Source organism: Chlorocebus sabaeus, chromosome 16 (assembly GCF_047675955.1).
Source record: "Chlorocebus sabaeus isolate Y175 chromosome 16, mChlSab1.0.hap1, whole genome shotgun sequence".
NCBI lineage: Eukaryota > Metazoa > Chordata > Mammalia > Primates > Cercopithecidae > Chlorocebus > Chlorocebus sabaeus.
Genome location: NC_132919.1, coordinates 1,680,001 through 1,694,526, shown reverse-complemented (window position 1 = coordinate 1,694,526; position 14,526 = coordinate 1,680,001). Strand labels below are relative to the sequence as shown.

The 14,526-nt window shown below is 61.0% G+C and overlaps 1 protein-coding gene across 4 annotated transcripts; it reads right to left on the bottom strand.

Moving 5' to 3' along the window:
• Positions 1-100: 100 nt before the first annotated feature.
• WDR81 (WD repeat domain 81) lies at positions 101-14,276 on the bottom strand. 4 transcript variants are annotated; one of them, XR_012088716.1, is made up of 10 exons: positions 10,155-13,981; positions 8,622-8,729; positions 8,161-8,351; positions 7,848-8,038; positions 6,952-7,117; positions 6,611-6,776; positions 5,216-5,919; positions 3,245-3,390; positions 2,744-2,923; positions 101-1,321 (listed from the first exon to the last, which is right to left on the bottom strand). XR_012088716.1 is itself a non-coding variant. In XM_008009781.3 (10 exons), the coding sequence occupies exons 1-10, from the start codon at positions 13,813-13,815 to the stop codon at positions 1,001-1,003; spliced, it is 5,820 nt and encodes a 1,939-aa protein (XP_008007972.3). In that variant the 5' UTR covers positions 13,816-14,276; the 3' UTR covers positions 101-1,000. The 4 variants fall into 4 exon arrangements, 3 of the variants coding, with proteins under 3 accessions (XP_008007972.3, XP_008007975.2, XP_072860672.1); XM_008009781.3 differs by having other exon boundaries at positions 5,230-5,919; positions 10,155-14,276; XM_008009784.3 differs by lacking the exon at positions 10,155-13,981 and adding an exon at positions 13,989-14,087 and having other exon boundaries at positions 5,230-5,919.
• Between the last annotated feature and the right edge of the window lie 250 nt (positions 14,277-14,526).

Genomic DNA, 14,526 nt, shown 5'->3' with positions numbered 1-14,526 from the left:
TCGCTTGAGCCCAGCAGTTGGAGACCAGCTTGGGCAACATAGTGACCCTCCATCTCTATTGGAAAAAAAAAAAAAAAGACAAGCCTCAGTTCACCCCATGGCTCTTCCAAAGGATTTATTGGTCCTATTTACATCTATTGCAAATTGTGAGGAGGCAGCAAGGGCCAACCCCTGGACCTCATCTCCGTCTAGAAGGTGAGGCTGCTGGGATGCTGAAGTCTTCCTCTGGCAGAGACCCGAGGTGCAGAGATGATTCTTCTCACCCCTTCGCTCAGGGTCGTGGAGCCCCAGCAGGGGTTCAGGGCCCAGAGGCTGCCCCGCTCAGCTCAAGGCACAAACACTGTAGTTAGGGGTAGGCAGGCAAGGCATGGGCTCACTCCGGGCAGGCACCACTGGCCAAGTGCACCTTCTCTCCCCTGCTCCTAGCCTCTTTCTTCCTTCCCGTCCTGGTCCCACACTGGCCAGGGCCTGGGTGGGTGGCCACTTAAACCCCAGACCCAGGCCCTTAACTCCTGGACCATGGCCAGCCTTCCTTAGGCTGGAATCCAAGCACCATCAGTGCCCTGGACCAGGCCAGATTCGCTGTCCTAGAGGGACGGGGCAGAGAGAGCCCAGTGTGGGGTGAGGGGCTAGAGACCGGCTGGGCAGGGCCAGTCTCCCTTCCCCTTCCCGAGACTCCCTGTCCTCATGTGGACCCAGAGGGCAGAGCTGGGGAGAAGTGAAGGTAGCAATGCTTCTTCCTGCTCTTACTTCCTGCTTGCTAGGAGCAGTGCGTCCCCAAGTCATGAATGAGACTCCTCTGACAGGCTTGGTGGCTCTGGTGATTTAAGGGCCGGGACTCCCCCACTCCAGTTGGAGGCCCTAGTTGGCAGGACATGTGGGCACCCAGGGCGTGGGACCCAGGGCCTCCGGGGAGGCAGCTGCTGCTTGGGGAACAGGGTGAGCAGACACGCTCCCGCAGATGTCTTCCCGCCCTTGCCTGGCCAGCTCCTGCCTCAGCCTATGCCAGGAGGCGGATAACCCCGTTGTCTGAGCCCAGCAGGAGGTGGCGTTTGGTGGGCAGCAGGGCTAGGCTAGTGAGCGTGCCGCGGAAGTTCTCAGAGCTCAGCTTCGTGGTGGCCTGGGAGGGCGGCTCAAGCAGGGAGCAGACGCCAATCTTGTTGGACACAGTGCCGGTGACCGCCTCGCTGCCGTACAGGTCAAAGGTGTGGATGGGGTCGGACGCTGACTTATAGTGATGGCTGGGTTTCTGCTCCAGCTCCTTCCAGACGGTCAAGGAATGGTCAGAGGAGGAGCTGACCAGGACGCTGCCCTCCACCGCCTGTCCCGGGAGAGGAGAGCCTCAGCGGGGGCCTGGGGCCTTCTGCATACCCTCGAGCCCCAAGGCCTCCCCAGTTCCCTCTGCAGTCTCTCTCCAGGGACACAGGCCGTCCTGGGTGGGTGACAGGCCACCACCCTCCCACACACACCATATTCACGTTTCTTTTTTTTTTTTTTGAGACGGAGTCTCGCTCTATCGCCCAGGCTGGAGTGCAGTGGCCGGATCACAGCTCGCTGCAAGCTCCGCCTCCCGGGTTCACGCCATTGTCCTGCCTCAGCCTCCCGAGTAGCTGGGACTACAGGTGCCCGCCACCTCGCCCGGCTAGTTTTTTGTATTTTTTAGTAGAGACGGGGTTTCACCGTGTTAGCCAGGATGGTCTCGATCTCCTGACCTCGTGATCCGCCCGTCTCGGCCTCCCAAAGTGCTGGGATTACAGGCCTGAGCCACCACGCCCGGCCTCTTTCATTTTAATACACTCAGCATCCGTAACCCAGTCATCACTAAGTTGAGAATGACCCATAGGCATGGTGCCAGGTGTGCACGTGACCTTCATAACTTGACCTTCATAACAACCCTATGCGGTGGATGCTGCCATTGTCCCCATTTCACAGAGAGGAAAAGCGAGGCTCAGAGAAGTGAAGTAACCATACCAAGGTCATGGGGCCAGTAAGCAGCAGAGCCGGGATTCACACCCAGGCTGACCCCAGAGCCCTCCTGATACTTTCTTGGAGAGTTAGAATTTAGGGTACCTCGAGCTCAGGGTTCCCTGGGGCTCTGGAGGGAGCCAGTGTCGGCCTGCTCTCAGCAGGGTAACGCAGGACTCCTGGCCTCCAGCCAAGACGGGGAGGAAAGTCCCAGCTGCCGGCAGAAATCCCCCCACATGTAGCCCTGTTCCTCCCCTCCTGGGCCTCCCTGAGCAGCTCCCTGAGGCCTGTGACTGAGAATGGAGGCAGGGGAGGGGAAGGAGAGGGGGACAGGATCCCTAAGCCCAGGCCTGCTCCTGCCCCTGCCAGGGCAGCCCAGGAGGGCCATGGACTCTGCTCAGTGGTCCGTGGGCAGTAAACAGCCTCCCAGCTGAGCTTTATTTAACCTGAACTGGGTCACGGACAGGACCTGACCCCTGATCTTCCAAGCAAGACAAATATGGACAAGGGTTACTCATTAGAACATCTCCATGAGCAACAGGGTCAGCCCTGCCCCATGGCTCCCGCCCCCATGGCCTGCCTCCTGCTGAGGCCCCTGCAGTGCGACTGGCTCCCAAGTTGGCCCAGGAGGGCCACCCTCCCTGCCCATCAGTCCTGGACCAGGTATATAAGACAGACCAGCTCGAGCCTGTTCCTGGGCGGGCAGGCCCTAAGCAGGGGTGATGGCTGGACAGGGGCAGGGGCCGGGCAGCAAGGGGAGGGGGACCTGGCCCGTCACCTTGATCTGCAGAATGTCCCCCTCGTGGGCTGGCCAGCCTCGCAGAACCAGGCCCGTGCGGGTGTCCAGGAGCACCATGAAGCCCGAGGAGAAGCCGGCCACGACGCTACGGCCACTGGGGCTGACGGCCAGGGCGCGGACAAGCCCAGGGTTCAGTCCACCGCCCAGTCGGAATTCGTGCTGCAGGGAGAGGGAGGCTGAGCTGAGGCACCACCTTCCCATCCCACGCTCCCCAAGGCCCTGCCCACCACCGAAGCCCCCACGGCAGGAAGGCCTGAGCCTCTGACCCTCATCAAGGGGCATGAAAAGCCCAGAAGCCCACCCCCATCATAGGCCAGAGAACTGCCCCACAGGGTGTGCGGCTGCGGGTGATCTAGCACCAAAGAGAAACTAACTAGTGCCCCAGAACGACATCCTGGCTTTCTGTTTTGGGGAAGTCTCTCCTCCCTGCCAGGTCCCCAGAGAACCAGGCGAGTGCTCGGGGAACTGGACCCCCCTGACCTGCAGACCCGGCTTCCTGCAGTCCACAAAGCGCAGGGTAGAGTCAGAGCTGGCCATGGTGATGCTGGTGTGGGGGGCGGGCATGACAGCCACCGCGGTCAGAGGCACCCGGCTGTCCAGCGGCTCCACTGTGCGAAGGGTCTTCCCTGGGAAGGAAAGTCACAGTGGATCTGGGGTCGCAGCAGCTGATGGAAGAGCCCTGGAAGCTTCTAATCTCCCAACTCACTGCACACCTGCCTCCCGTCCCACAGGGATCCTTAGAAAATGCTAAAGATGTTTCTCTTTTTTTGAGATGGAGTCTTGCTCTGTCGCCCAGGCTGGAGTGCAGTGGTGCATATGGGCTCACTGCAACCTCCACCTCCCAGGTTCAAGCGATTCTCCCGCCTCAGCCTCCTGAGTAGCTGGGATTACAGGCGCCTGCCACCACGCCCAGTTAATTTTTTTGTATTTTTAATAGAGACGGGGTTTTGCCATGTTGGCCAGGATGGTCTCCAACTCCTGGCCTCCCAAAGTGCTAAGATTACAGGTGTGAGCCACCATGTCCAGTCTAAAGATGTTTCTTGGCCAGGTGTGGTGGCTCACGCCTGTAATCCCAACACTTTGGGAGGCCGAGGCAGGTGGATCATGAGGTCAGGAGATCGAGACTATCCTGGCTAACACGGTGAAACCCCGTCTCTACTAAAAATACAAAAAATTAGCCGGGCACGGTGGCGGGCGCCTGTAGTCCCAGCTACTCGGGAGGCTGAGGCAGGAGAATGGCATGAACCCGGGAGGCGGAGCTTGCAGTAAGCTGAGACTGCACCACTGCACTCCAGCCTGGGCGACAGAGTGAGACTCTGTCTCAATAAAAAAAAAAAAAAAAGATGTTTCTTGATTCTCCCACCTTCCTGCTTCCACGGCCTGGCCAGGCTCCCATCCCCAAAGCAACCTCCTCTCTCTGCACAGCACTGCTGACCCAATGCCCCTCCCTCTGTCTTCCCCAACACCATCCCTTTCTCCCTTTTAACCATATTTCTCCCTATGGTGATGCCAAAAAATAAGCAACCATTGGCCAAATATCATCTGCTACACATAAAGCCAAAACCCTACATGTATTCGTGTATTGTCTTCTTCTCTTTTTTTTTGAGACAGAGTCTTGCTCTGTCACACAGGCTGGAGTGCAGTGGCCAGATCTCGGCTCACTGCAAGCTCTGGCTCCCAGGTTCACACCATTCTCCTGCCTCAGCCTCCCGAGTAGCTGGGACTACAGGCGCCCGCCACCACGTCTGGCTAATTTTTTTGTATTTTTAGTAGAGACGGGGTTTCACCGTGTTAGCCAGGATGGTCTTGATCTCCTGACCTCGTGATCCGCCTGCCCTGGCCTCCCAAAGTGCTGGGATTACAGGCGTGAGCCATCGCGCCCGGCCCTTTTTTATTTTTATTTTTTTGAGACAGAGTCACGCTCTGTCGCCCAGGCTGGAGTGCAGTGGTGTGATCTCGGCTCACTGCAACCTCTGCCACCCGGGTTCATGCCATTCTCCTGCCTCAGCCTCCTGTGTAGTTGGGACTACAGGCGCCCACCACCACGCCCGGCCAATTTTTGTATTTTTAGTAGAGACAGGGTTTCACCATATTGGCCAGGATGGTCTCCAACTACTGGCCTCCTCGTGATCCACCCACCTTGGCCTCCCAAAGTACTGGGATTACAGGCTTGAGCCACCGCTCCCGGCCTTCCCACATGTTATCGTTTAAGCCCGTTTTTCTGATTCTGTTTATCGATGGGAAAATAGATGCTTCCAGCAGCAGGAACTTGCTCAAGGGAAGTGAGCTGGTGGAGCCAGTTCAGACTCAAGTCTAACAGGTTAGAAACCCTAACTGCTCTTCTCGGCGGCCTCGCTGGGTCTCCCCAAACTCCGCAGCATTACAGTCCTACCCTCGGGCCCCTTCCCAGAGGCCTGGTGGACGCAGGAGCAGCAATAGAACAGGCCTCACCTGGGCCCGCTCACCTGTGAAGGGGTCCCAGACGTGCACAGCCCCGTCACAGCTCACCACGTGCTGCGGGGCCTCGAGCTGGCCCACGAAGAAGACGCTTTTGCGGTGCTGGGTGTAGACGAGACGTGGGGCCGTCTCACTGGTCCCGTCGCCGTAGTTGTACAGCGGCCAGAGGCGCACGGTTCGATCCTTGCTGCCGCTCAGGAAGAAGTCCTCGCTGCTCAGGGGGGCCACACACTTGACGGCCCCCGAGTGGCCCGGGAAGCTCTGCAGGCGGATCTGGTGGAAGTGAAAGTGGGCGTCCTGCTGGCTCACGCCGATCTCGTACTGCCAGTACGCCAGCCAGTTTCCGCTCAGCCCGTGGGCGCTCCGCGGCAGCTCCTGCTTCAGGGCGTTGTCCTCGCTCCCGCTGCCCAGGCCCCCGCCACCCACCCCCGAGATGGGGCCCAGCGGTCCGGGGGTCTCAGGCCGAGAGTCATTAGGGATCTGAATGCGATTCCCCACCAGGACGCTCCCAAAGGTCCCTGAGTGGCCGTCATCCTGAGGGCAGCCCCCACCCTGGGGGTCCCACTCGGGGCCGGTGCTGGGCACGGTGGGCTCCATGCTGGCAGGGTTGCGACTGCTCGGGCTGACACTCTCCAAGTACAGCCCCGCCAGCTCCCCAACCAGCTCGTGGTTGGGGATGATTTTCCGGATGATGTCACCTGGATGGGAGTGGGAGAGGTCCTGAGACAGGGAAGATGGCAGGCGGCTGCTATCACCCATCCAAGGACTTGGGAGCCACAGAAGACGGGGCAGGAACTGGCTCTGCAACTCTGGGCAAGTAACTCTGTCTCTGAGCCTCAGTTTCCTCCCTGGTGATATGTGCATTCATTCCGTTGTGATGTACACATGAGCGTCTTCTCTATGTGCTGTGCCGTGCTGGGCACTAGGAATAGAATACGGAACAAGACAGGTGGTGCCCTGGCCTCCCAAAGCTTAGATTTCAGTGGCGGGATGATAACACGTGTCACCACAGGGCTGTCTGTCCTCTGCAGGGAGATGACACGCTGAAACGATTAGCACAGCACCATGCAGGACCCAGAGGGGAAGCTTCGTAAACAGAAGGCCACTCCTTCCCTCTCAGCTCCTGCAGACAGCCAGTCCACTGCCCTGACTCTCCTGCCTTCCCCAGGGATGCTACAGGCCAGCTCCTGGGCCTCTCTTGCTGGCTACTGCTCAGTCCCTGTTTGTATGTCACCTTGGAGGTAGGGGTCTGAGGCCAAATCCCTTTGCTCCCACCCAAAAAAACTGCTTAGAACCCACTGCTGACTCTGGGGCAAGGGCAGAGAATGGGGCCTCCCAAGGGAGGAGACAGCCACGAAGGCTGTGACAGGGAACGTGATGGGGCAGTACCCAACAGGCAGGAGAAGGGCACGTAGATTGTGTACGCCATCTCCAGGGTGAACACCTTCTGCAGCTCGTCCAGCAGGGCAGGGTCCACGGGCCGCTGCTGCCCATCAGAGAAGACCACCTGTGGCAGCTGGCCCTCACCACGGCCCACGGGGTCCAGCTTCAGATCCTGTAAGCAAGACACCCAGGGGGTCAGCCGGGTCCACCGCCCCCAGCCCAGCCCACCCTGGCCCTCACCGAGGCCCTCGGGGTCCAGCTTCAGATCCTGTGAGCGAGACGCCCAGGAGGTCAGCTGGGTCCACAGCCCACGCCCCAGCCTGCCCTGGCCCCGCAGATCTGCCCACCTGTTGCCGAAGCTCATGCAGCTGAGAGAATATCTGGAAGAAGGTGGCCACAGGCTCGCTCAGGTGCTGCTGGACCATCTCCTGTCCGATGCGCAGGCAGATGAGGGCGATGAGGCTGATGGTTTTCACACACAGGATAGTCCGGGCCTGGGCCCCACTTGGGAACCTGGAAACAGAGCTCATGAGCTCCAGTCCCCGGTTCTGCAGGACTTGACCAGAATCTATCAAAAGCTTCAGTTATTTTTATTGAGACAGAGTCTTGCTCTGTCACCGAGGCTGGAGTGCAGTGGTGCGACCTCGGCTCACTGCAACATCTGCCTCCTGGGTTCAAGTGATTATCTTGCCTCAGTCTCTTGAGTAACTGGGACTACAGGCATGAGCCACCATACCTGGCTAATTTTTTTTGTATTTTTAGTAGAGATGGGGTTTTGCCATATTGGGCCAGGCCGGTCTCGAACTCCTGACTCTCATGATCCACCTGCCTCGGCCTCCCAAAGTGCTGGGATTATAGGCGTGAGACACCATGCCCAGCCTTTATATATATTTTTAGAGATGAGGTCTCATTTTGTTGCCCAGGCTGGTCTTAAACTCCTGGGCTCAAGCAATCTTCCCGTCTTGGCCTCTCAAAGCTCTGGGATTACAGGCATAGCCACCATACCCGGTCATATCAAAAGCTTTAAATGAAAGGAGCTCCAAGACCAACTGGTCCAAACCAGATGAGGAAACTGAGGCACAGGAAAAGGGTGTGGCTTGCTCAGGGTCAAAGAGCGGGCATCAAAACCAGGACCCTTGACACCCAGCCCAGCGTTACGTCCTCTCCCCTGAGCTTCCCAGCCCCTCCTGGGCAGCCCCTCTGCTGGGCCTGTCCCCCTACAGCGGCTGGGGCGGAGGCCTACCCTGTGACGAGGGAGGTGAGGAAGCTGAGCACGGGCAGCAGGACCTCATGGCTGATCCGGGGCAGGATGTCCATGAGCGTGGTGTCTGAGAGGTACACGATGATCTTCTGAGTCAGTGTCACTGCGGCCAGCAGCCCTGCCTCCTTACGGCTGTTCAGTCGGCTGGGGCCTGAGGCACTCCCTGGGGCCACCTAGAACCATCCAGCAGATGAGGGCCTGGCAGCCCCACGGACCCCCTGGCACCCAGAGACCCCGGGCCGGCCCTCAGGTCCTCAGCCTTCCCAGCCCCGGGTCTGCCAAACCAGCGACTGACCAGGTAGCTGATGTAGGGCAGGTACTGGTAGGTGAGGACGGGCTCCCCATACAGGTGGGCGATGTGGAGGAGGCAGCTGAGCACGGGCCCTGACACGATGTCGCCCAGGACCGGCCTCTTCTGGTAGATGTTGCCGGCGCTCAGCGGAGGGCTCTCGCCACTGCTCACCGTGAACTGCTGCCGAGTGGGTCCTGCCAAGGAAGGGCCAGCAGTCCTGAGTCGCCAGTGGAGGGCCGGGGGGAGCCTGGCCCTGCAGGGGTGTACTGGCTGCTTGAGCTCACTCTAGCCTGGGGCCCAGCCCGGCCCTACCCAATTGCTGGCACTTACAGACTGGGACCCAGCACCTGGCCGGTGGGTGGTTTGAGCTAGGGGTGGGAAGGATCCCCGCTGGAGAGGGCTTAAGCTAGGCAGAGGGCCTGGGAGAAACCCTCATCTCCAGCACCGACCACAGGCCTCCTTACCAACATAACAAGACGTCAGCAGGCGGAGCAGGTTCCGGGCCACGTGGCGAGAAGCCACTGTGGGGCCGAGCTTGGCAGACAGCCAGCGGACCATCTTGCAGGCCGTATCTGTGGGGTGGGAGCAGGCCCTGAGCTCCTCAGATAACATGCGTTCACCACCCCTCCCACCCCACCCCACGGCACCCCACTCAACCACCTCCGGCTGCAGCTCTGCCAAGAGCCCAGCCCAGGCCGGCTGTCCCACACCATCCCCCTCCACGTAACAGTGGCAGAGGTGCCTAGGCCCTGGCCTGTGGGACTCTGGCTGCCCCAGGCTCCTCTCCACAGGCACGACCTGCAGGAAGTTAGCCTGCCCGTGGGTCTTCTGAAGCTCCTTAACGAGGCCTGGCCCGGCCCTGGCCACCTCCCTTCTGGCCTCTCTTCCCTCCACTCCCTCGGTCTCCCCATAATGGCTGTTCCCTGCTTTTCTTCTTTTTTTTTTTCTTTTGAGACGGAGTCTCGCTCTGTCACCCAGGCTGGAGTGCAATGGCGCGATCTCAGCTCACTGCAATGCAACCTCCACCTTCCACCGCCCTGACTCTTCTCCTTAAACCTCCAGGGTCAAGTGATTCTCCTGCCTCAGCCTCCCGAGTAGCTGGGATGATAGGTACCCGCCACCATGCTCGGCTAATTTTTTGTATTTTTAGTAGAGATGGGGTTTCACTATATTGGCCAGGATGGTCTCGATCTCCTGACATTTTGATCCACCCGCCTCGGCCTCCCAATGTGCAGGGATTACAGGTGTGAGCCACCGCGCCCAGCCCCCTGCTTCTCTTCTTTAATGGAACATGACAGCCTCAGAGCCTCACACACGTTGTTCCCTCAGCCTTCAGACTTTCTTTTTGCCCATTTTTGCCTACCTCCTTCCTACTCCTACCTGAACCTCAACTGTCTCTGCTTTTAAGGAAGCCTGCTCTGACCCTTGAAAACTAGATGTAAAAGCACTTTTTTTTTTCTTTTTTGAGACAGAGTCTCGCTCTGTTGCCCAGGCTGCAGTGCAGTGGCACAGTCTCAGCTCACTGCAACCTCTGCCTCCCGGGTTCAAGCCATTCTCCTGCCTCAGTCTCCCGAGTAGCTGGGATTACAGGTGCCTGCCACCACGCCTGGCTAATTTTTGTATTTTTAGTAGAAACAGGGGTTTCACCATGTTGGCCAGGCTGGTCTTGAACTCCTGACCTCAGGTGATCTGCCTGCCTCGGCCTCCTGAAGTGCTGGGATTAGAGGCGTGAGCCACGGCGCCCCCGAAAAGCTCCATGTTCCACTCCCTCCTAGGAACGCAGCCATGTTCTTTATCGCACTAACATAATACACTTGCTTAAGACCGTCTACACTGCAGCATCTTGTCTGCTGGGTGTTCCGTGAAGGCAAGCCCACATCTGTGTTGCAGGTGGCCCTGGCTCGATCCACTGCTTGGCACAGAGTAGGTGCTCTGCAAGTGTGCAAGGAGAAGCAGGAGGTGTTTTTGACCAATATCTCCCAGACCTGGGAGCTTACCAAGGAGGATCTTCTGTTCTTTGCCTTCTGACTGCTCAGACAGTGGCTCCTCCTCTTCTTCCCGATCTCCCCCACTGCCGCCGGCCACAACCGTCTCCATGGACAGCACCGTGTCAGACAGAGTGAGCTCAGATGCTGCGGTGACCTCCTCCTGCTCCCCCTCCTCCTCCTCTAGCACCAGGCAGCCGTCTTCCTCCTCCTCTTCCTCCTCGGAGCCCTCGCTTTGCTTCAAGTCCTGGCTGCTGTCGCCTGAACGAAGGCTGCTCTTGTCCACGGGGGCGCCCCCCTCGTCTGGAGCCCGCTCCTCACCCAGGGAGGTCTCGCTGGTGCTGCTCTTGTCACTCAGCCGGCCCAGGCTCACAGCCTCAGCCTCCTGGGGCTGGGGAGACTCAGTTACATAGAGCCCGGCCTGGAAGTCCTCTGTCTCAGGGAGGTCAGCCTGGTCGTGGAAGCTGACGCCAGACGTGTAGTCTGGCAGCCCCAGGCCGGAGGAGGCAGGAGGCTCCCCATCCATGGGAATCTCCTCCCCAAAAGCACAGGAGCCAGGCCCGGCCCCGGGCAGCCCGCTCTCCTCCTCCTCGGCAACCCCTACCAGGTCCTTGCTTTCCTCCTGGGAGGCCTCCGCGCCCGCCAGCACCTGCAGGACGTGGGGCAGCAGGTGAGTGAGAAAGGCCTGCAGGCCCAACCGCACCATCAGCTGGGCCACAAAGCAGTCCGTGTATAGGTAGAAGCGGCCGTGTAGCTGGCAGGGGCTCTCGTAGGCACCAATGAGAGGCTTCAGGAGGTACTTATTGGCATTTTTGGGGCCCAGTGCCTTGGCAACAGGTTCAAACAGATACCAGGCAGTGTACACAGCCGTATGCTCCTCGGACATAAGTGACAGCACGAAGGGCAGCAGGATCTCCAGGCCCTCGGGGGTGATGTCCTTCAGCACTGCGCCCAGCTGCTGCCACAGGGCAAACACCAGCTCGCGCCCCTGGGCCTCGTCCTCCACGCGCCTTGCCTGGTACAGGAGGATGAATCTGTGCAGCGCTGGGAAGTAGGGCGGGAAGGGAACCACGGAGCTGAAGGGGCTGAGAAGCTGGCTTGGGCAGGGTGGGGGCAGGCCCTGGGAGACAGGCCTGTACTCAAACAGTTGGTCCAGCTTGCTCCTCTCTGCTCCCATGGGGACTTTGGGGCCACTCAGCTGCAGGAGTGTGTCCAGCACGGGCTGCAAAGACACAGGGACCTCCTTGGGGTGGCGTGTGCAGAGCCTCCGGATGGCCTCGAAGCGTACCCACAAAGGTGCATTGGGCTGCAGCGTCCGCACCCTGGTGGCAAACACCATCTCCGCCAACAGGACACCCAACGCCTGCATGTCCCTGTGAAGCAGACACTGCAGTGGCACAGCCGGCTGGACCCGGGGCTGCTCAGGCACCTCCAACAGGCCCCCTAGGCCTTTGGCCAAGAAGTTGCCCGTTTTTTCCAGCTCCTCCAGGGCCTGCACGGGATTGAAGCCCTCGGGAAGAAGAATCGTCCCCTCCTCGCCCTCCCCAGGGTCTGCCCCAGCAGCTTTATTCCTGCGGCCTGGACGGGAGGCTGAGAAAGACAGAAGGCCAGGGGACGCTTGACCGGAGAAGGAGCCCAGCTGGTCACCTGCTTTCCCAGCAAGGGAAATGGAATCCAGAGCTTCTGTGGCCTGTTCCAAGTCGTCTTCTCCTGCCACCGGCCTGTCTCTGGTCCAGCTAGCCTCACAGGGAGTGGCTTCTAAAACTGGCCGGCCCACTTCATTTGGAAGCTGTCCCAGGTTTTCCGTGAAGTCCTCCCGGCCTGTGGTCTCCTGGATGGTCTGGACCAACAGCCTGGGGATGAGGGGAGGCTCCGGGGGAAGAGCAGGAGCCCCAGCCAGGCGCTGCGGGTGTGGCTGATCGAAGAGCTGCACCACCCCGTAGCTGGCCAGGTGAGTGTGGGCGTCCACCAGGTGCAGACACACATTCTTCTCTTTGACTGCCTCCTTGCCCTGGAGTTTATAGCCAAACGTGAGGTCGATCCAATGGTGCAGGTCCCGGGACACCTCGCGGCTCTCCAGCAGGGCTCGGTGCGCAGCCACGAACTCCTGGCTGGAGCTGCACCACGCTGGCACGTCCAGGTCAGGCATGTCAGGGTGGATGGAGCGGAAGATAGAGGGATCGGTGTAGAACTCCGGGATACACTCATCGGGGGTCCAGTTCTGCATCCGCTCCATGCTGGCCGGGTACTCGTGGGGCTCCCACTGCGCGCGGACGTGGCCGCAGAGCACCGACCGAGGCGTGCGCCGAGCCTTGTACACATAGTAGGTGATGTCGGAGAGCACGTCTGAGATGTGGTGAGGCACGTGAGGGGGTTCCCCGCCGCCCGCCCCGCCTGCCACGAATGCCTGCCGCGTCATCTCGTACGTGAAGTCCAGTTGCTTATCTCCCTTGTTGAGGCGGAACTTGGACTTGCGCAGGTCTCGGAAGCGCCCATGTGGCGTGGTGAAGTCCACCACCCAGGGCAGCACGGGGTGGTAGTTGGGGTCCCCCTGCCGCCGACCTGCCAACCGATTCAGCTGCATGAGGTAGTGGAAGTTGCTGATGCGGCCGTGCACCCAATCTAGCACAAGGCCCCGAAGTTCCTCCTGGCCGGTGGGTTGCCCAGGTTGCCCTCCCTGCTCCCCTTGAGACGCAATGCCCGCCTCATCCCTTGCCACAGGGGCCTTCTCATTCTCGTCCTCCTCGGGCCTCTCATAAGCACTCAGGTCCAGTCGCAGCTCGCTGCAAAGCTTCTCATCCACAGCGACGTGATGCAAAGACAGGGCCCCGCACGCCAGTCCCTGGCGGTGACAGGCATCCATAGCCCTCAGCACGCGGAAGAGAATGAACAGCACCTTGGCCTGGCTGTTGGTCAGCTTGGCAGGGCTGAAGGTGACCACGTCATGGAGGGAGAACTGCACGTAAGGGTGGACCACATACAGCATCTCCGGCGACTCCAGCAAGGCCTCAGCCCGTAGAAGACTAGGGCAAGCAGGGCTGCCCCGAGGGGGACAGGGGCCTTCTCTGGCATATGATGGGCATTGGGGAGTTTCGCCCACTGGCAGGAAGGAGCAACCATAGACCCTCTGCAGGGCCTGCCGTACGGAGTCCAAGGCAGGGACAGCTGAGGGGGCAGGGCTGTGACTATAGGGCTGCCCGTAAGTGTGGTATGCATGGCGCCACAGGTTGCGATAATTCTGGGCGGCAACCTCCTGCATGAAGCGAGTGAGCGTCTCAGGGCCGCAGGACCCGTCCTCAAAGGGCAGGCCCCCGCCCAGAGGGTAGGACAGTCTCCGCTTCCGCAGCCCATGCACCTCCACGCGCGTCCAGCCGGCAGGCAGCCTCTGCACAGAGCGCTGCAGCAGAGTCCTGACTTCCGCTTCTCCCAGGCCCTCTGCGCGGGGACAGGGTCCCAGGGGCAGCCGGCGATCGCGGAGGCCAGCCAGCCAGCGCGCAGGCACTAGGGCCACCACGTGGGTGCCCCCCGGGGCCGGAGCCAGCTGCCTGGGATCGATGCTCAGGTCCCTCTCCACGCTCCGGAGCAGCTCCTGCATGTCTGGGCTTGGGGGCGGGTGCCAGCCCCCGGCCGGGGTGCTGAGAGCGCCTGCCCGCCCCCCGCTGCCCTGGGCCATCTCCTCCAGGCCGCCGGGGGGCAGCGCGGGGCTGAGCCCGGCCACGACCCTGCAGGCGACGGCTTCCGGGGTGCCAGGCCGGCGGGGCTGGGATGGGCGCGGGGCAGGGGCTGGGGCGGAGGCGGCCGCGGGGAGCCGGCGGCGGCGAAGAGGCGGGCGGGGGGCGCGCTTACCCCTCCGCGGGTCCTGCGCTCCGGGCGCAGCGGGGCAGAGGCTGCCGGGCGCGAGCACCGGGCTCCACCGTGACGGGTCAGCTGACGCGGGTCACGTGATCGCCCCAGCACGGAAACAAGCGCACGTGGCTCCGGAGGCCCGGGCGGGACCCGGCTTCCTGCCCCGCGGCCTCCACGCCCTCCCTCCGGCTGCTCCGCTCTGGCTCGGTCCCGGCCCCGCTTCCTCCCGGGGCCGGAAGGCTCTCCAGCCAGCTCCAGCCGGGTCCGGCGGAGGGTCCCCTCTCTGCTCCCTCCAGCACGCTCCAGCGCGCGGGTCCGGGAGGCTGTGCCCAGAGATGCCAGCCTCTACGAAAGTGCCGGCCACAGCCAGGAGCAAACTGGGACTTTTTTTTTTTTTTTTTGAGATGGAGTCTCCCTCTGTCGCCCAGGCTGGAGTGCAATGGCGCGATCTCGGCTCCCCGCAACCTCCGCCTCCTGGATTCAAGCGATTCTCCTGCCTCAGCCTCCTGAGTAGCTGGGACGACAGGCGCCCGCCACT

Bases quoted from the DNA above. Each gene is read 5' to 3' on its own strand.
- WDR81 (XM_008009781.3), bottom strand. From the start codon at position 13,815: ATGGCCCAGGGCAGCGGGGGGCGGGCAGGCGCTCTCAGCACCCCGGCC. The intron at 7,118-7,847 runs GTAGGCCTCCGC...CTCTGTTTCCAG, and splicing joins CTCACCTCCCTCGTCACAGG to GTTCCCAAGTGGGGCCCAGG. The intron at 1,322-2,743 runs GTGACGGGCCAG...CTCCCGGGACAG, and splicing joins GGGACATTCTGCAGATCAAG to GCGGTGGAGGGCAGCGTCCT.